Source organism: Centropristis striata, chromosome 2, assembly GCF_030273125.1.
Source record: "Centropristis striata isolate RG_2023a ecotype Rhode Island chromosome 2, C.striata_1.0, whole genome shotgun sequence".
In the NCBI taxonomy this organism is placed as follows: domain Eukaryota; kingdom Metazoa; phylum Chordata; class Actinopteri; order Perciformes; family Serranidae; genus Centropristis; species Centropristis striata.
In genome coordinates, this window is record NC_081518.1 from 40,135,751 (window position 1) to 40,157,351 (window position 21,601).

At 37.1% G+C, this 21,601-nt stretch overlaps 2 protein-coding genes across 3 annotated transcripts in view; both read right to left on the bottom strand.

Moving 5' to 3' along the window:
* Window positions 1-3,296, bottom strand: part of LOC131989702 (multiple C2 and transmembrane domain-containing protein 2-like) — a 51,514-nt gene extending 48,218 nt beyond the window's left edge. For both annotated transcript variants that reach the window (XM_059355018.1, XM_059355011.1), the window contains exon 1: window positions 3,183-3,296. The gene's annotated coding sequence lies outside the window, so the exon portion shown is untranslated. The remainder of the gene's footprint in view (window positions 1-3,182) is intronic.
* Window positions 3,297-8,709: 5,413 nt separating this feature from the next.
* LOC131992653 (myocyte-specific enhancer factor 2A-like) overlaps window positions 8,710-21,601 on the bottom strand; it is a 52,781-nt gene continuing 39,889 nt past the window's right edge. The window contains exons 8-11 of the mRNA XM_059358293.1: window positions 18,876-19,036; window positions 11,593-11,710; window positions 11,362-11,464; window positions 8,710-9,889 (exon numbers count right to left, since the gene is read on the bottom strand). Of these exons, the coding sequence (XP_059214276.1) occupies window positions 9,568-9,889; window positions 11,362-11,464; window positions 11,593-11,710; window positions 18,876-19,036 (704 nt within the window). The 3' untranslated portion in view covers window positions 8,710-9,567. The remainder of the gene's footprint in view (window positions 9,890-11,361; window positions 11,465-11,592; window positions 11,711-18,875; window positions 19,037-21,601) is intronic.

Below are 21,601 nucleotides of genomic sequence, written 5' to 3' on the forward strand. Positions count from 1 at the left end.
TTGGTCAGACCCTTTATTCATATCATTTTTTTTTTAAAAGAAAAAAGGTCCTGTTGAAGTGTAGTGACCCGATTGCTACTCAAAAAAGATGCCACTATTATGATGAGATCCCGTTTATAGTAATTTACGCGCACAAATGAAATGTCCACTTTACATATATCCATTAACTCAGTTTATTATAATGTTTCCAAACAAATATATACTTCTTTCTTAAACAAATAAACTTATATTTCCAACGTATACATCACATTTCTGCGCTCAAAAAACTGTGTGCCTCTCGGGCATCTCACCAACAATCAGTCATACACCGGTGACTTATATTAACTCATGACCTCAGAAACCATAATGAGCGCTCTTCTCCACCCGGTGGTGGGCGGCGCAAACAAACAAACAAACAAATAAACAATTACATCAAGTTTAAACAGCAACAGACAACCCTGTCAGAGTACAGCCCTACTGCCGGCCCAGTCTGTGGACATGTGAAGGCTATGACGCAAAGCCAGCCCAGTTCAAGGTGGCTCGGCTGAAGCATCTACCCTTTCTGCAGACAACCTTGTCCAGAATCTGCCTCACTTACCTCACTGGCATCATTTCACACAGTTTATTTATTTATTTGACTGTCTTATGTAAAGAGAAATTCAGTGAGATAGTCAGAAAAAACAAGATTGGTCTTAATAGAAGTCAAAAGGTCAGTGTTTAAAAATAAACACAAAAATGACTGAATCAATTAAAAATACTTAAATTAGAAAGAAGTAAATACGTTAAAAAAATAGCAATTGTTGATAGTATAAAGTGACTGTATAAGGGAACATGTAGGACAGGAGACAAAAACACACTAGTCAACCTAAAGCACCTGTGATATATAAAGAAAAAGTCTATATTGTCCTATTTTAAAAAATAATTCAGGACACAGACTAATATTATGACATGCATCTAATTATAATACACATAACCCTAAGTGCTGATTCTACTGCGTCGACAACATGAATTAAACAGTAAAGAAAGACAATTTCTATTGCTGGTATAAGAGCCTGAAGAGTGACCAGTGAAAAAATGAGCAGTCATTCTTTAAAAGGGCTTCAAATGATTAAATGATTAAATTAAATGCTGTATATGATACTGAATACTGAAATATGAATTAGAGTCTGACCAATATTTTGTGATGCATATTGGTATTGGCATATATTTTGTCTGAAGTGTGCCAAAATCATGCCTGGGTTATTTAGAAAGGGTTTCATCAACAAATTTTCCCCCAAAAAAAGCTGCGATGTAAAGCGATGTAAACCCGATAATATTCAACACAGCTTAATGTCAGTGTGGCAAAATGCTGCTGGCACCAAACATAGCAACAATCATCTCACTAATGGTTCAAATTAAACCAGGACAAGAAAACAATTACCAGCATTAGCCGGTATGTTCTGAACAGACACAGTAGGAACACTAACAAAAAGTAACATTTGCATTTTGGAACAAAAAACTTAATCTACCAAGCCCTTTCTTCCTATATGTTATAACACAAAAAGAACTTTAACGTTTACACTATAAACAAGAATACCCACTGTGTTGTAGCTTTATTATTCACTTATGAATTATTGTCATTGCCCCCAAAAAATCAAGCATTTATGTATTTCACTGAGGATGTAACCCTGGTTACAATAAATGGTGTAAATTGTATTTTTTTTATATTTTCTTCATGAACTCAAGCTGAACTGATGACATTCTGCATGCACTAAACCTCAGATAGTGTTATTAGAGGAGCAGGCTGCAACATGTACTGATGATATGATAACAAGTCATACTGTATTTCTTCTTTCATTCCCGAATGACGTCATTACCATTTAAATAAACAGAGACACTGATTTTGCAGTGCTTCAAAGAATAAAAGTGACGGAAAGTAGCGTTAAGGACACTCGGTTAATCTGATGTTAACCATAAAAACATTGTTGCAGCCTGGATCCTCGAACTTTAGAGATCTAAAGATTAAAAAGCATTGATTTGTGTCTGCCCACGATAGACAAATATTAAAGGCACCTGTCCCATTTTAAATAACGTCTGGATGAAGTCCCATTCTTAAAGCAAATGCAGGATATTTATGAACGATACGGTAGAAGTCACACATTTTTATATGCCTTTAATGTTTTTTTGTTGAGCAACTGCATCGCAGCCGTTTCTTGTCAGAACTAGACAAGCTATTTCCTGAAACTATTTCAGTTTGCGGTTTACACTTTGATATAGGGCAGTACTTAAGTTTACTGCAAAAGGCATAAAATAATAAATAAAATTACGCATGCACCAATGAGGAACCTGCAGTTCCAGTGGGTTTTAAACTTGTGGTTGTCAGTTCAGTGGCTACAAGCTTTTGTACGCTGTGACAAACAAACCGGTGGTCTATGCGTGGCTGGAATTTCTGTTAAGGAAATACCATTTAACGTGGGCTAAAACCTCAAGGAGGTTTCAATTTGCATCCGGACATACTGAAAGTGGGTTATCTATAATAGTCCTGTATTTCTCTAGAAATGAGTCCTGACGGCACCTGAAAAAGACTCAGTAACACTGTCCATTCAAGAAAGTGACCCGCTGCTCTCTAGGAAAAGACCAGACAAATATCCATTTAAAGAATCTTGAGATTAATATTATCTCGACTATAGGGAAAGAAAAATAATGATAAGTGTATCTCAAAAGCTTACATAAGTCGATGGGATGGGGGTTGCTGTTTAATTCGGCATGCAACACACATGAATTAATATGGGTTCTTTTTAATGACATCAAACTTTACACTGCTGGTCAGTGTAAAAGTTGATGTAAATGTAAACAATAAACTTTTTGTTTCTTTGATAACAATGCCGTATTGACGGTTGACTCTTGTCGGTATGGAACGTTTTTTTTTTTATCCTGTTGCACAAGAGTGTGTCACAGAAAGAAAAAAGAAAGTCTTGCCACAGCAGAGTGAGACCAGCATACAGATGTAAGTAAGTAAGCAGTAAATATGAAATATTCCCACGAGGTTAGATGAGTGTGCACGGGGGCGGCTGCGACTTCTCACCTGTGCGCCCGAGGGGATGTTTCCGGGCAGGAAGGAGGCTCAACCTACCTGCCCCACCTCAGAGACCCCGACAGGTGAGCTACACTTAGTACCTCTCTGCCTCCACCCGTAGAAAGAAGAACAATGAGGGAACTCTTACCTTTAACGCTGTTAAAAGTTTCTCATTCACGTCATGGCTGCTGAACACTGGGGCTTGGAAATACCACCGCCGCTGTGAAAATCGACCGTAACGTGCTGCTTTGAAGGACTTCCTCCTCTCCGCGTGTGAACATCAAACATTGAGCCACACACACAACCGCTGTAAGATAAGACTTTCAAAGTAAAAGCCTTTCCTGTGAGCGCGTCCGCTAAATCGTCACACTGTTAAAATAATCGCCTAACTATTTTTTTTTTTGCAGGAAACACAAAAAACTTCACCAAAAGGGTAACGTATGACATTTATTGATCACTTCACTAAAAAAGGATGTAACAAAGGATGGCCTGAAGTCTTTATATAGGCTACATTCTGTGGTAGCATACAGGTCTTTTTCTATGGTCTTTTCACTGAGAGGTTTGTGATTTATTTTTGCAATGGATTTTGATCATGTATTTGTGACGTCTTCAGTTGAAATCAAGTATTTATTATGTGTATCAGTGTCAGAAAATTCAAATTAAACCCACTCTGATTGAATTCATCATTAAAGGTAAAAATGCTTGATAAGAGGCAAACGGACATGTGTCCATGTGTAGACTTTGAATACATGCACAAGTAGTTTATGAAATATTACATGCATTTCGTCACCCTGTTAAAATAATCGCTAAACTATTTTTTTCAGGTTTTGCAGGGAACTCAAAAAACTTCACCAAAAGTGTAACATATGACATTTATTGATCATTTCACTCAAAAAGGATGTAACAAAGGATGGCTATTGGCATAGTAATAACACTGTGTGTAAATTATGTAACTTAAGAGAAATAAAGGTAATTTTTTGAACATGCCTTTGTGGCTTAAGCAAGATATGGTAACACTTTATTTTGAAGGTGTCTACATAAGAGTCACACAAGCCTGTCAGAAACATGACATGACAAGTATCATGAGCATTAATGTTACTTCAAAGTGACATTAATGTTCATGACACATCCCATGTCATGTTTATGACACGCTCATGTCACTCTTATGTAGACACCTTAGAGTAAAGTGTTACCAATATTAGTGTCAACAATAAAACACTGATGAACTAAACTGATAACTAAACAATCTCCCTCTAGCTCTTCTTTGCTGGGTTCTTATCTGATGCCTATGAATGTGGCGAATTGTCAAAGAAGTGATGATCTTAAAGGGGTAAAATCACATGATCTGATCAACTGAGGATGGAGGCGATTTTACTATAGGTGGCCGGCGTCATGAGGAGATGAATTAGGCAAAAAAAAAAAAAAAATTGACAAAAAATGAGTTAGCCGATTATTTTAGCAGTGTGACGAAATAAGAGCCAATAAAAGCGTAGAATAGAAAGATAATAATGAGGCAAAATAAAAACATGGTAGTACAGCTTCAAAGGGCATCTATGTGTATGACTGCAATGTGTAGACTAATGTTTAAAAAAAATATATTTCCTACACAATGTTTTAACAGCAAAACAGCCTGCACATCCTTCCAAAGGTAGGCCCTAATTGTCATTACTATCATACCATTATGTTGGTAATAGGCTGCGTGCCTAATACAAATGTGTTCTATTAAACTCTACCAACTGTAGTTTATTTTGGAAGTCAAACTATGTATTTCCGGTTGGTTATTACTCCAGCTAACTTGACGTGAATTGGCGTACTTATTTTTTGATATTGGTTTGACAATATCAAAAAATAAGTACGCCAATTCACGTCAAGTTAGCTCTATGTTATGTTTTATACAAATGCAAATATTTCCTATGACTTCAAATATATTTAGGTGGGGGAAAAAAAGTCTGATGTCTGATAATTGGACGAAATAATTTGTGTGCCAAGCTATTAATTAATTAATTATTGGGGAAACAACTAAATACATTTGTTATCCCCATTAAATTGAAATACACAGACACACAGACACACACACACACACACACACACACACACACATATATATATATATATATGCACAAATACAGGGCCGGTTATTCCTACAGGCCACCAAGGCGGCTGCCTAGGGCGCCAAATTGGCAGGGGGCGCCCCCTTGTGGCACCCTTAAGCATACATCTTTGTTTTAACAACATTGATTAACGAAACATTTTTTAAAAAGCATGGGCAATAAAACCCTCATTGAATTAAATGAACATGCCCCAACCCATATTTCGAATGAAAATGTAATATTATATTATATAAAATATGATACGTGCATGGGTGTCGTCACTCGTCATGACGATGCAGTTGCAAGTCACAAAACACTAGAACTAGATCACGCTAACGGTCGTAGAAGGTCAACTAGCAAAATGAAAAGGACCAAACTGTCTGGTGTACAGGGGCGAAAACGAAGAAAAGAGGAGGAGGAGAAGAAAGCACAGTATAGAGGTATGTATTTTCATCTCGGACATTAGTTCTAAAGTTTAATTAAAATTGTGTTTCCTTTATGTTTATTTTTATTGCATTTGTATGTCTACATTTTATTTATTTTCAGTCTTTGCCATTCTTAATTTGATGAAGATCTGTGTTTTCTTATTCATTTATTCGTATTTTCAATTCAGTTGTTGTTGGTAAAGTTCCAAAGTTTCTAAAAATAAAAATGTTCTGAGACCATTACCTTGCTTGTAGTTCATGTATCAAATATTAGTGTACAGCATAATACATATAACATAGTGTACCTATATCAGAATGAATACATGGAATGGATGTGGTTCGGGGGGGGGGGCGCGCAAAATTTCAATATCGCCTAGGGCAGCCAATGGGCTAGAACCGGCCCTGCACAAATATATAGCCTATATATATATATATATATATATATATATATATATATTTGTGTATATATAAATATACAAATATATATCCTGATTTGTCATGAGAGGGTCATGTCTGTTACACTACTGTAACTCATTTATATTTGACGCCTTAATTGTGAGAACGACTGTTACAATAAAGTTGAAAAGAAAGACTAAAATATTTTGTGCTCAAATGTGAAAGAACTCAAACATGCAAATCTATTAGTTATTGGACCCTTAGATATGTCAAGCTGAATAAAAAGTCAGTTACCCTCGTCCTAATGATTTGTTTACCATCAATCTATCTATCCAAATCTATCTGAATTATTTCTACATCAGTCTTTTGTGGCTCACATGAATCTAATCCTTTTCTCAAACAGCTGTTTGCTCTCGTCACTCGATTAACCTTGGCACATTTAATCCCTCCACCCTCCAGTTCTCCACCTCAGTGCTCTGCATGTGTGACACTGGTTTCTCTTTATCTCAACTAGTATTATCCTGTTACTGTTACCATTTAATTTTGTGCTTTGATCACTGATCAAAGTTCCTGATTTATATGTGACATGAGATGGTATCAAATAATATACTGCGAGACCATTTATTCAATCAATATTGCTGTTTAAATAAAAATAAAAAATCCTGTGCCTTTTTTTCTTCTCTGTTTGTAACCTCTGTGTACTGTTCTATCACATAGAAGATCATGATTGATGTGGCTGCTAACATGAGCCGCCAGACAGAAATTCGACACCTCTCACATCAAACAGCTGTCTGCTCTGAATCTAACTTCCTTCATACCTTAATACTTGTTCCAGTTCCCTACTAAATGACATACACATGGTTTAAACCAGGTTTAATGTACACAAACATCTGGCTTACCCTGTACATCCTCAGTGAACTACATAGTTCCTGTCTGGCAGCAGTTAGTCAAATCACAACAACAATCCAGTACATACTGATGCTATCAGTGCTGACCCTTCCTGTCTTCTGAACAACCAAACTCACTCACAGCATTTTTTTTTTTTACTTCCATGCCCCATTCTTGCATTCCCATGAAGTAGGCACCATGACTTCCTCTACTGTTGTAATTTGCACAACCGCATTTGTCACATTTCCCATTTATGTTCACCTCTGCACACTGCAAAAAAGCCAACTTGTATTTTTTGGCCTAAAACAGTGATTTAAGTTGGTAAAACTTGGAAATATAAATTATTGACATTTAGGGCAATAATGTAAGTTAGCACAACAAAGGAAGCCAGTTGTCTGCTCAAAAACAAGTTTGTGAGTCGTTGTTACTTATATCTTTAATTTGGGGTTCACAACAAGGGACAATAGTTCTGCTAACTCTTATTTCTTTGTTGTGAAATGCAGGAAAGCGGTGAAATTCATTAGCGGAAGCTAGCGGCTAACTGATGCTAGCGGCTCTGCTTGTTACAGCTACAAGAGTAGCCATTAGCGTATCAAAGCTAACTCAAAATTGTGGTCGCAACATTAGCTGACATTTCATAGCGGCGTTACAATCGTGCCAATTCAGCACATTGCAGAAGTAAGTATTAAAAGTTATTACAATGTAAAATTATAAATTTGTAACTTACAATTGAGCTGACAAAAATCTAAATTCAGAGTTGATCAAACTCAAAAACAAAACTTAAAATATTTAGTTTAATTGTCCAACTTAAAATTTTAAGTTTGTTGCCTTGAAATTTTGAGTTCACCCTACTTTTCTTTTTTTTGCAGTGCATCTGGCACATCCAGATACCAGGGAGCTTCTAAAAAATAAAGGTATTGGTATCAGTAAAATGCACCATTGTTTTTGAAGCATTCCGATGACATTCCTTACGTACTGTAATTGTTTATTAACAATTTATGTTATTTTCCTTGGAACAGTACACCAGGAATGTGCTACAACACCTTCTTTCAGCTCTGTCTCTATCTTTCTATTCACACCATTACTGATTCCTTTCCATGCTATCACAACCACTGCTGTGGTTACTTGCAGCTTTTGCACCTCTCACCACATGCGCTGCCTCGTACTTACCCACTTGTACCATTTCCTCAGCATCAATCATGAACCGTTCAGTCACACAAATCTTTAGTAAATTCCTATCATCTCCTGAGAATCACAGGAAATTTAATTTCTCCAACCAATCTCACACTGACAATTCAGTTATCTTCATGTCTTTTATAACAAAACAAAACAATGCATTAAAGTTATATAAGGATAAATACACCATAAACCCTGTAAATATTCACCAGGGTATGAACTTCTGCTCTAATTTAAATCTGTTTGTATTTTAAAGTTTAGTTCCTTCCTTAATGCCGTTAAATACACAATAGAGGAAGTTACCTGTTGTACAAAAAACCCCAAGTACAACTTTTGGACTTTTCTGTGTGGCTAATGTATCATAAGATCCTTTTTTTGACTACAAAACCTGATTTCATCTTGTCCCATATGAGCTCATGTATTCTTGACAAAATACTTTTTAAAATGATTTTTCTATTGCCATCCTTGTCTTCTATCCCTTTTGTAAAGCAAGAGCTAGAATTGTTTTGTTTTGTTTTGTTTGTATTTAAAAATATCATTCCTGAGTTCATTTGACTATCAGTATAGTTTTGGAGATGTGGTTTCACAATGCAGCATGGGGTACTTCACAAAAAAGATGTATCCAATAGAGACCAATTAATAATTGCCTATTGAAGCAGAGTTATTAGGATAGAAAAATATATGATATATATATATATATATATATATATATATATACTTTGCATTCGAGCATGCTGCCACAGTGATGTTGGAGTTCTACTAGACAAATTGTGATATGACACCGTTTTCATACAATGCATACACTGCTGCTGTCAACTCTGGTGGAGGTGTCATATTTCACCCAGGCAGATACAATAGACGGATCAACAATATATAGTTACACCAAAAGTGATATATATTAAAGTATATACAAAACAACAGCACATTTCAATAGTACATACAGAACAAGTGTCCATGGCTTTCAGTTTTAAATCTGAATGAAAGATTGTCTTATTCTGTGCACAATATAAAAACACACACAAACAACATAAAACAGCATACTGCTTTGGCTGATATAAATAAGTGTTTTTAAAAAGAGGAGTAGCAGGGACGATGTGGAGGGAGTATTGCTTTCATGTTGGACTCGTTCAATGTTTCGAACCCTGAGAAGATCAGAAATGAATTGGGTGACACCCAGTGGGAGACGTTTAGAAGCATTTCACTGCTTCACCACCAATTCTGGATCGTTCTGCATCCCACTGGATAAGAAAAGGACAGATTGTTCTGCAATTGGACCCACATTATCAGTCTGTGATGCTTAAACAATTTATGTTTAAAAAGGACGGCATGTTATGTTTAAAAGTACCACCTTAGATTTTCTGAAAGTCAATGAGATGATTCGGACATTTCCAGAATTTTCAGACAAATTTTTGTTCAACCCTTCTGAAAAATCTGACCACCAAATAAAAACAAAACAAAGATAACTTAATAAAAACAACAGAACACATCAATAAAATCCACATTTGCATATCAGTGTCCATCCTGTCTTTGCCCTGGTGCTGTGTGCTATTGTGACTGTTTATGTCACCCAGCTGTCCATTCGAATTCGTTTGACCGTGGGACTCTCCCTGCCCTCTGACCTGCTCATGGGGAGCACATGGAAGTCCAGCCGCTGCTGCTCCTCCCGGTCGCTGCCTCCCTCGTGGGAGCTGCAGGAGGAGCTTATGCTGTCTGCAGGAGACCTCCCCATCTCTGCTCTGGTGGATGGGTGAGGAGGAGGAGGCGCATGGGCCTGTGTCATGTACCCTGATTGGCTGAGGTGGTCGCGGGGTGGAGAGATGGGCTCGGCTTTGATGTTGATATTGTGGTTGGTGTTGATGGAGAGATTGGAGCTCCCTGACCTACAGATGGAGGGACAGAGGAAGAGGATGTTTTAAGGCTGTGAGTGTGGCGCCACTTAGTGGTGAAACTACAAACAGATCTGCAGACAACAAGGCAAGCCAATTGTGAAATTGTCCTGTGTTGCAATCAGTGCCTGAACAGGATACTGGGCTGCGGTCGAATAGTGAAATTTGCTTAAGAACCTTCCTAACTGAGTGAAATGACCCGGAAGTATTATCGTAGCCGCCATGATAAGAGCTGTTCAAATTCTCTAACTGTTAAGGAAAGGAGCTTCACTGCTTCCTTTAGTATCTCCTTTAGCATAGGATACACCGGACCATCCTTTACGAAAGGAAAGGAGGTAATGCCGTCCCACAATTCCTTGCGGTAGCAGCATATAAGGCCGACCGGTCACGAGAAGAAACGAACAAAATGACTGACAAATCCCGCAGATCGTCGTGTAAGTTACTGATGTGTTTTCATCTTAATTTAATTATATGTTGAAAATGAAGAATAATGACATAGGATCTCAATTCATCCAATTTTATTTTTATTTTTTTTAATTCTTAGCAATTTTATAGATTGTGTATATGTGAATAAGATCTGAATAATAAAGGTATGCTTTAAAAGCATAATAATAACATGTACAGTAGTGGCTTTGTAGCACTCAACGTTGTAAATGTGCCATGATTTATCAGTTTTCAGTCAATCATACCTATTGGTATTTTGTCTATAAATATGAATGGACAGGTGCATGATCAACCTTTCTCAATGTGATCACCATTTTGTTTCACTTTTGTGACTGGCGTGGTCTATTATTCTTTTTTGTTACATTTCATTTCCAATCATGGTAATCGCCTAATATTCGTGAGAACGCTGATTTTTGTAGTCTATCTTCAGAAAATTGTAGTTTCACCACGACATTCGACGTCATCAACATTCGCCGTCGCGTGATGACGTAGACTAAGTGTAAGTGCAGTCGGATTCTCTAAACACCGCGATCGTCTTCTCCTAACTCCTCATGAATTCTCCTTCTCAGCTTTCCTTGACCTCGTGACGTTTTCCATTGAGGTTAAGGAAAAGTGGTTAGGAAAGGACTTAGGAGCTGATTTTTTTGACTATTCGACCGCAGCCCTGGTACCCTAAGTCAGCAGCTGCATGAAATCATTGCTTGTGTCTTTGATGGGTGGGCAAAGGGTGGTTACTTTGAGGAATCTAAAATACAAGACATGTTTTCAGTTATTTCACACTTTTTTTGTTAAGTACATAATTCCATATGTGTTCATTCATAGTTTTGATGCCTTCAGTGAGAATCTACAATGTAAATAGTCATGAAAATAAAGAAAAACGCATTGAATGAGAAGATGTGTCCAAACTTTTGGCCTGTACTGTATATATATATATATATATATACATAAATAATCGACTCACACCAAAACAATGTAAACAGATAAATATCACTTCAGGTCATCATTTTGGTGATTGAACGTACCCCAGTGATCCCAGCTGCTGTTGCTGCCAAGCTGCCATGGAGCCCAGAGAGTGGCCTGCAGGGGAGCTGAAGCCCGACAGCTCCGCACTGTTCAGGGAGTAATCTAACCAAGAGAGACAACATGTAAGCATCACAGCACACAGAACTGATACATCAAGTCAATTGGATTTTTTTTTCAATGTGTTGGGTCCTGTACTGCAATACAGTACAAACACAGTAATCATCAGGTACCGTTGTTGTAGGCAGAGCTGATGCTGGAGTAGACCAAACTCTGGTGAGGCAGACTGGGTGTGGTGATGGAGACCACCGGGGTGGACAGAGACTGGCTGCTGCTCAGCCTCTGGTTACTCTGGAAATATATAAAGATACACCATGTTTATTCATTAGACTGTAAACATCTGTCTTATCTCTGTTGCTTTTCTGTGCTCAGATTGCAGTTATACAGTACAGGTCAAAAGTTTGGACACACACCTTCTCATTCAATGCGTTTTCTTTATTTTCATGACTATTTACATTGTAGATTCTCACTGAAGGCATCAAAACTATGAATGAACACATATGGAATTATGTACTTAAAAAAAAGTGTGAAATAACTGAAAACATATCTTGTATTTTAGATTCCTCAAAGTAACCACCCTTTGCTTACTAGAATATAAGACATGTTTTCAGTTATTTCACACTTTTTTGTTAAGTACATAATTCCACATGTGTTCATTAATAGTTTTGATGAATCTATAATGTAAATAGTCATGAAAACAAAGGAAACGCATTGAATGAGAAGGTGTGTCCAAACTTTTGGCCTGTACTGTATACTACAGTGGAGGACATGCACACGCAACATGGCCTGTGATGCCACATTTTAGCCACATGGTGTCAGTATACATTTATTTTCCCACATACTTTCTCTGTACTCATGATGTACAATATACCTTCTGTCCAATTTGTATTAACCTGCAACATCTGGGCTACACATTCTTTACTTAGGAGTTTCCTACATTTCCCAGAATGCCTTCGACTTCCAAAGTGTTTCTGAACTTATTGGAGTTCAGCGTCCTGGTCATGAAAACACTGAACAGGACACAGGGCTGTTGATGGATGCTAAATGTTTTGCATTACTGCAAGTCAGTCAGATATTCATCATCCTGCCAGTGTTTTAAGTTCACAGTCACTGTGAAACTGAACATGTCTGTGTGTAGTTTTTGTGGCCAAATAGTGACAGAGTTCAAGGGGAACCTTGACACTTTTCACATGAATGAGCTGCATTCCCACTCATCTTAATATACAGTTTATGCTCCCACCACATTTGCCCAGGTTCCCACTAAAGCCTGACAGATATATCCATTGACCTTTATTGCCACAGACATTTTTTACACAATATGAAATGCAGAAAACGATGGTTGGGGGGGAATTGAAAATGTGTTTGCAATTTATTTTATTTTTATTTAAATCGTCGCAAGTCTATAAAGGTAAAACAGGACATGATTTTGTGTGATGGTAGATGTTTTCTCTCTACAGACGACGGCAAAACCTAGAAATTACTAAATTACTAAAGCTATTTATACATTCTGAATAGTTCTGAGAGTTTTGCATCTCAACTGATAGCAGCCTTGTTAAGGAAATGTAATTAGGCCTACTACTGCAACCTCAGTGCTAATTCCCTTGATTGTGTGTTTAACAATTCATCATAAAAACACTTAATTCCAGCAGGCATTCAACTCTTAATTAGTCACTGCCTCAAATTAAGCGAGAAAACAAGTTGGTTTGGATCAATTTCTTCCTGGCTTGTAAAACGGGTGGTAATTAAAATGGATGGCTCTTTAACATGACACATTTTTAACAGTCATTACAAGTTTTGTGTTGTTCCTCTCTGGGCTGTTGCTGCTAAAGCCTGATAATATCAGCAATGACATCAGTCTGAATGAGGTCATTCACTGCACGTACACACACACACACACACACACACACCCACCCCCCACACACGCACACACATACATACAAACGGTGGGTTAACCAACTGATACTTGCCTAAAACTAACATGCTAAAGAAATAGGCACCAAATGTGACCATCAGATTGTGTTTCCTTCCCTTTTCCCTGAGTTATCTTTGGTATTTCTGTCACTGTGACTGACAAATGCTATAGCAGAGAATTCAAGTTTGAGCTAACACGGTAATGATGATGGTTAACACATGCGGCCTGTAAAGAAAGGCAGACCGGCTCAGTTCCTTATGAATAAAGAAACAAAATGAAAAAAATTTCGTGCAATCTTGTGCAAAACACGAACAGTCCTCAAAGCATACTTTTCACACCTACATGCACACATATGCATAAAGGAGGAAGTGAGAGGCAGTTTCAAAATGACCACAGAGAGTTTCTGTCCGACCAACTCAACATCTGAATGAAAAGCAGAAACTAAAAAATATCATCATCTGAGCAGCTACCACAATGTTTAAACCACCAACTGTTCAACATTGTTGATGTTACATACTACTGTTTATGGTTTTGTTGCATGTTTCAACTACATGCCAGTGTCAGCCCATAAAAGCTGGTATTTAACAGTCTCACACCACTGACAAGGACCCTGCTAACTGCTCCTGTAAACACATCTATTCATTATTTGTCACCCAGTGATCAACAAGAATCATCTCAGGGCGAGCAGGATGATGAGAAATCACATTTGACTCATTTCTGTATAGTCAGTGTTGACTGCCACATGTGGGATTAAAGGGTGTGCATTCATTAAGAATTTAGACTTACTCATTCAAAATGCTAATGTATACATTTATTTAAAGGGGACATTTTATGCTCATTTTTTAAGTTCATACTTGTATTTTAGGTTTCTCACAGAACATGTTCACATGTGTTATTGCTTAAAAACACATAGTTTTTAAATGTTTTCTCAAACTGTCTGAATATACCAATAAAAACCCTCTGTCTGAAACTCACTGTATTAGAAAGCACCTTTCTCTTTAAGGCTCCCTCCTGTAAAAACCATACACTACTCTGTTTGGTCAGTGTTTTTGTGCCCTTCGTAACTGTGCTCTCTGCATCTCTGCACCGTCATTGCAGCGGGGGAATGACTTCTACAGCACTGTAGTTGCACTTAATATTTATAAAAAGTGTAGTTGTGACATCACAACCTACAGAAGTCCTGATGGCTCATTTAAGGCACACGTTTCTGAGGACATTTTTCTTTGGATTGAGGGTTTTGATACTTTCACATTTATATAGCACCTAGACCTGTTATAAGATAAGATAAGATAAGATAAGATATTCCTTATGTTATCTCATCTTAAAAGACAAGGAAATCTCAATATGGGACCTTTAATAAATGCATTAATTGTAACTTTTGAATTACCAAGTCCTCACAAAGATAAAAACAATGACATTTTTATGCTGTTTAGAGCAATGCAATTTTAAGGGTACCCAAAGATGTGAAATGTAACTTTTTTTGCATTAAAATGTCAAAAAGACCTAACTTATATCAACTAATGTGATTTCCATTTCTAATTTGTTGTCTGTAAACTCTCAAAAATAAATCAGCAAATTCTCTTCTCATAGTCACAATAAATCTGTGAACTTATATTTCCATCTATTTTTTTGTTAACAATACTATTCAAAATAATTGGCTCATATCTCCCAAAACTTTGGACATTCACATTAATGTTAACTGGAGAAATAATAAATGTTGTTCTTATTCAGGCGGATCACTGCAGCATGTAAAAATCCCCTGGATCTCACAGCCAGCTGGGTAATGGAGCTGTTGGGTCACCATAGAAAAGAAAAAAGAAATCGTTACATCATGTTTGAGCACAGTGTGGGAGGGAAGGGCAACAGTAAGGGAGTTAAGGGCAAATCAATAACTTTAAAATCCAGCTCAGCTGCTGAATGTACAATCTGAAGGAAGAAAGACAGAAGCTCTGAAGACTCCAGAGCAGAGAGACACTTCACCAAACCATGAACTCTAGATTTAGATTTCATGCATCTAATCACTGTAACTTCTTCTACCGTGCAATCTTTGAGGGTTTCTTTGTGCCACAATATCAGATGTTAGAATGAAGCAGTGTATATTTTGTTTGAGTTCTTGTGGTCTCAACAGAGAATCTGCTCTCCCTTTCCAACAAAGTGGACGAGTTGGCAGTCTACTTGAAACATCATCAGTGTTTTTGTGTGTCCAGCCTGTTGCCTTCCAAAACAAACTTTGCTAGAAATGACAGTATTTATGTTTCTTTTACTGTAATGCGTCATTTTACTTTATAAGGTTCTTTACGATGGAGACAAACTCAATCTGGCAAAAAGATCACGGGGTGTCTGTCTGTGTGAACAAGCAGTGGAGTCACCTACTAAACACTGAGAACACTTAACTTGTTCTTGTGGACTTAAATGCTAGTACAGGCTGGAGCCATGGTGCCTAAAGTCCTCCATAATATCAAAGATAATATACAAGACCTACTGTCACTGCCAGAGCTATAATAGAGGATCTTAGGACATCTTATGTTGTCTTATATATTATGACTAAAGTATATTAAGTCACTTCAGTCGTGCAGATTTTTACTATTAACCCTTTATCAGGCAAAGAACCATATTTGGTAACTTGAGCTTCAGTGAATAATACAAGATTCAAGCTTTCCTTTATTGTCATTGTATTAAAAAAGTATACAACTAAATTTACGTGTGCTTCTCATATATAAGGTGCTTTAAAAAAGACATTCAGACATCACGCATATATAATAAGTCTAAAAAGATAATAAATAGTTTAAAGGTAAAAGATAAAGTGGTGATGGATGCAAATGATGTGTTATTGTCTATTTAGAGTTGCTGTGGGAAAGAGACTATAATAAATATAATAATAATAATAATAATAATAATAATAATAATAATGACTCAATTGACCTCGATTTGCAATATAAAAATTAACCATTTTGCAAAAAGTCTTGTAATATCCTCCAATAACACTTCAGGGTTGACATTTTCAATTTCCAGGAGTGCCCTATAAAGGGTTAAAAATGTTTCAAGTAAAGCTATAAAGTGTTTACCTAATATGTGAAAAACACACCATCTTTAGTAGGGACCGAATCGTCCATGGACAGAAGAATTTTTAATGCCCCCTGAACTGTCGGGATCTTGTCTCATAATCTACAGGCATTGACATACGATACACATATTGTGAGTTTGTGGCAGTAAAGACATGCCAATAAAAGAGGAAAAGAAGAAAGCAATACAGCCTAAACAAGGTTGTTCATGAATAGAAATGCATTTATTGCGACTTCAGCCGGAGATATACTCGCTTTCACAACCAGCTCTGTCGTGAACAGAATCATTCACATACTGCAGGGGTGGTCAACCCGTGGCTCCAGAGCCTCATGTGGCTCTTTAGGCCGCCTGCAGGGGCTCCCCGTGGTTGAGACAAAAAAAATGATATACATATTTTTACATTAAAATGTTCATTTATCAATGGTGTAGACCAAAAGCTATTTGTATTACTCAATTGTAAAATTGTATAGCCTTTTTACAGCATATTAAAAAAGTTTTGACATTTAAGTCAACTAAAATGTGCTTCATAGCTTACGAAAGTCTCCGGCCCGGCGCCTTAACCTTTAAGTTTTGCCAACTTTTAGTTTAGTTTTCAGTTCCCCGATATAGACTAGTTTTTAAAATCATATTAATAAATGCTCAATATGACTATCAATAATGTTGGTAGGCTAATTTAGACTTATCAGGCTGTTTAATTTTTATTTTAGGCTCAATATAAGGTTTGTGGCTCCATTCCGCGATTTTCTCTTTTTTTTTTTACCAACAGTGGCTCTTTAGTTAGTAAGGTTGCCCCCCCCGACATACTGTATAGGTACCTATGTGTGTTACTGGAGAATACCACTAGAGGGCAATCTAGTGTAACAGCGCATCCCTACTACGTTTTCTAGCATTTTCTCTCTGGCTTGTTTGCATTTTTTTCATGTTTACCAATTTAAAATGGTATTGATCAGTCACCAGCCCTTTCGACAAGCATTTTTGTCACTAAACGGCGGCAATGACACATAAAAAAGATGTGGGTAACTGCTGACTTGTCCCGTTATTAGCACATGCTAGGGGCCTATTGACCCCTGACCCCGTCACATGGCCATACTGCCTTACACTGCTCCCATTGTTCATGTATATACTGAATCCCTTGGATGCACAGCATCTGAAGACATGACTGTAAAATGAACTTTAAGTTCACCATGAAAAGGAACTCCACTGAAAGGCACTATGGGTCATGAGGAGGATTACTGGTTATGGTTCTGACAACTCTTGCCTTGAAGTCAAGTCTTTTCAAATCAGCAAAGCAATTCTTTGCCAATATTGATGTGTGGAACAGAGAGATCGCGTCTCCTTTAAGAGAACAGTGATCTCATGTGCACACTCACCAACCATCTGGTCCAGATGGTTCTGAACCAATTGTTCTGAAAAGTTGCTGACCACTCTGTGGTGATCTTCATCATCTATTTACTTGTTCTTGTCTGGGAAATCATCCCATCTCAGTCTTTCTCTGATAACTTAACCCATTGACGCCTAAAATGCCTGTAAAACCTCTGGGCGATTTTAAAATAAACCTCTAAAACCTCAAGTTTTCTGGAAATTCAACAGAAGTGTCAACGCTTCTACTAAATAATAGATTTTTCAGCCTCTGTAGCAGATAGAAATGAAATTCCAAAAGTATTTGAGAGCTTATACAAATACTACAAAAACAACGTATCCGTTTTCCAGGCTTCAATGGGTTAAAATCCATCGTCCAGTGACTAAAATCCTTCATGTGGTTAAAATATATAGTTAAAAATAACCAATATTTGAAAGTGTCTCGTAAAAATGTCATAAATTTACATTTTATTCAGACAGCCACAATACTGACACATTAACTGTAACGGACAGTTATCTTGATTAAAATTAAAACATTTTCTGGGTTTGAAAAATGTTGCACATTGGGATGATGTAAGTGCAATCTTAACAAAATATATAACTTAGATCTAATTGTTTTAAGACATTTTAATGCAGATAAGTTACATAATACACCTTCAAGTATTATTGTACTAACATCTACCCTTAAAAAGAGCACTGCTTTAAACTCCATTTAAAATTTGAGGATATTCTTCATTGTTTTTAACCTGTGAGGTCCTACACTCCACCCCAGTTCCAATAAAGTTGGGCCAACGTGTAAAACAAATAAAAACAGAATGTGACAAATTCAGAGTGCATATTTACAAAAAATAAACATTACATTAAACATTAAATATATTGTCTTTGTACAGTTTTCAATTAAATATTTTTTTTTGGCATTTTACTGCTTTATTAGAAAGTGACAGATAGAAAGGGGGAGACAGAGGGGAAGACATGCAGCAAAGGGACCTCAGGCCGGATTCGAACCCGGGTCCGCTGCAGCAAGGACACGGCTTTCATGGTACGTGCTCTACCAGTGTGAGCCACCGGGACGCCCCCTTTTCAATTCAATATATATCATGAAGGATTAGGACACACACTTACCAGCGTTTGCATCATTCCTTTGGACTGAGGGATGACCACTCGAAGGTCTGTCTTGCGGCTGGTGGGGAGCAGGCTGCTCCCAGGAGGTGGCAGAGGAGGAGATTTGGGTGGTATGATCTTCCCCAAGCTGCCTCCACCAGGTGAACCAACATAACCGTTCACTGGACACAGAAACACAGAAATACAGAAATACAAAGACATTTGAGAAATGATGACAGAAGGAAATCCCGACTTTCCCTTAGGTATTGACTGACAGGTTGACTGACTGATTGATATGTGGATATAGAATATGAGCTTCTCTGGTGCAATATGTTCAAAAACATTCTGCCAGAATATTTTCAGAGCCTGCCTGTAAAACCTCTGGGCAATTTTAAAATAAGCCCCTAAAACCTGAAATTTTTCTGGAAATTCAACAGAAGTGTAACGCTTCTACTAAATAATAGATTTTTCAGCCTCTGTAGCAGATAGAAATGAAATTCAAAAAGTATGTGAGAGCTTATACAAATACTACAAAACGACGTATCTGCTTTCCAGGCTTCAATGGGTTAAAACAAGAGGGAACTGTATATATTGTATGTTTATTATGTATACAATGTCTTTTTTTTAATTCTTTATTCTGTTTTTATATTTTTGGAAACTCCTGTCTCTGTCTTGAGCTGCTGCAACTAATTTCCCCACTATGGGATAAATAAAGTCTTATTTTATCTTAGGTTATAATCCCATGAGATAGATCCATTAAATCAACCTGTCCACCACCCGGCTCTGAACGGAGAATGGAGCAGTACAGCTATATATTATACAGGAGATAATAATGAATAATTGATCTTTTCTTGCTCTTGACATTACATAATGGCAGTACTCTTATGAGACATGCTGTTCTGGGAGGGAGAGCACGAAGATGACAGGCAGGATAGTTTGCAGGGAGGACAGTTTGTGTCGAAGGTTGAAGATCCAACGGTACAGAAGAATACAGCTGACATGAACCAGTAACAAATGACACTGAGCTGCATTCAGACTCGTTAAATAACACAGATGCCTCCACTTGCATTAAAGCAGCTGTTCTCAACCTTGGGGTCGGGAGATGATTTCTGGGGGTCGCCAAGTCATTTTGGAAGTCAGCTCTGTCTCCACTGTGTTAAAGTGCTCATGTGTTAATGTGTTTTAGTCTTTTTGGTCATTTCATGGGTTTTTTTGGTCATTTTGTGGGGTTTTTTTTTGGTCATTTTGTGTCTTTTTGGGGTTTTTTTTATATCATTTTGTGTCTTTTTTTAGTCATTTTGTGTCTTTTTTGGGTAATTTTGTGTCTTTTTTTGGTAATTTTGTTTCTTTTTTGGGTAATTTTGTGTCTTTTTTTGGTAATTTTCTTTCTTTTTGGGGTCATTTTGTGTCTTTTTTGATCATTTTGTGTCTTTTCTGGCTATTTTGTGTCTTTTTTTGGTCATTTTGTGTCTTTTTTGGTCATTTTGTTTCATTTTTTTGGTCATTTTGTGTCTTTTTTAGTCATTTTGTGTCTTTGTTTGGTCATTTTGTTTCTTTTTTGGGTAATTTTGTGTCTTTTTTGATCATTTTGTGGTCAATTTGTGTCTTTTTTGGTCATTTTGTTTCCTTTTTTTGGTCATTTTGTTTCTTTTTTGGGTGATCTGAACTGTGCGTGTGAGATTCTGTTCAGTGAGCGGGGGTCGCAGACAACATGCATGTTAAGTTGGGGGTCGACACTCAAAAAGGTTGAGAACTACTGCATTAAAGACTGAACCGTTGAAGTATTCTGACGTGGAGTCGGGACTTTCACTCAAGACAGAACTTCCTGTATAGAGTAGCTTGCTCAAGTGTTTGTTTGAATCATTATATGTTTACAGAACAGACAATCTAGATCAGAGGTTTCCAATCTGGGGATTGTGACCAACCTCCCGTCACAGTTATGTGAGCTGCAGATTGCAAAGAATAAGCAAAATATGACTCAAAGGGTCTGTTGTGTTACAATGTGTTGTAACAATAATATATGAAGTTTGTGGTGCTGTCAAAATATTTTAATTGTTTTCGATACAAATCAACCTGCACTGGCAATGAAATATTTTCTAGAAATACAGTCATGGATAAAATTATTAGACCATTGTTTTCTTCAATTTCTTGTTAATTTTAATGCCTGGTACAACTAAAGGTACATTTTTTTTGGACAAATATAATGATAACAACAAAAAATAGCTCATAAGAGTTTCATTTAAGAGCTGATATTTGAACCTGGTCTCACAGGAATCCGTGAAATAGCCACGGATTCGCATAACTCAAATTTCCGTGAAACTGACACGGATTTTGCTACAATGCAAGTTAATGACAGTCATATCCCGTGGCTATTGGTTTGTTCCGAGTCACGTGACTTTCAAGGTCCCGGCAGTTCTCTAATTTTTAGTGAAAAAAATCAATATTTTGACTTAGTTTCTACATAAAAATGGATTTTGATCACATTTCTAGCGAGGAATATATGTTTCATTTTCTAAATATTCACTCAGTGAATGTACATAATCCCTTTTTATGTTGGAATAGCCACGGGATATGACTGTCATTAACTTGCATTGTAGAGAAATCCGTGTCTCACAGAAATTTGAGTGATTCCGTGGCTAATCCACAGATTCCTGTGAGACCATGTTGGATATTTAGCCACTTTCCCTGTTTTTTTCTTGATAATAACCAAAATCATTATCAAGAAAACCATGGAAAATGGCAAGTGA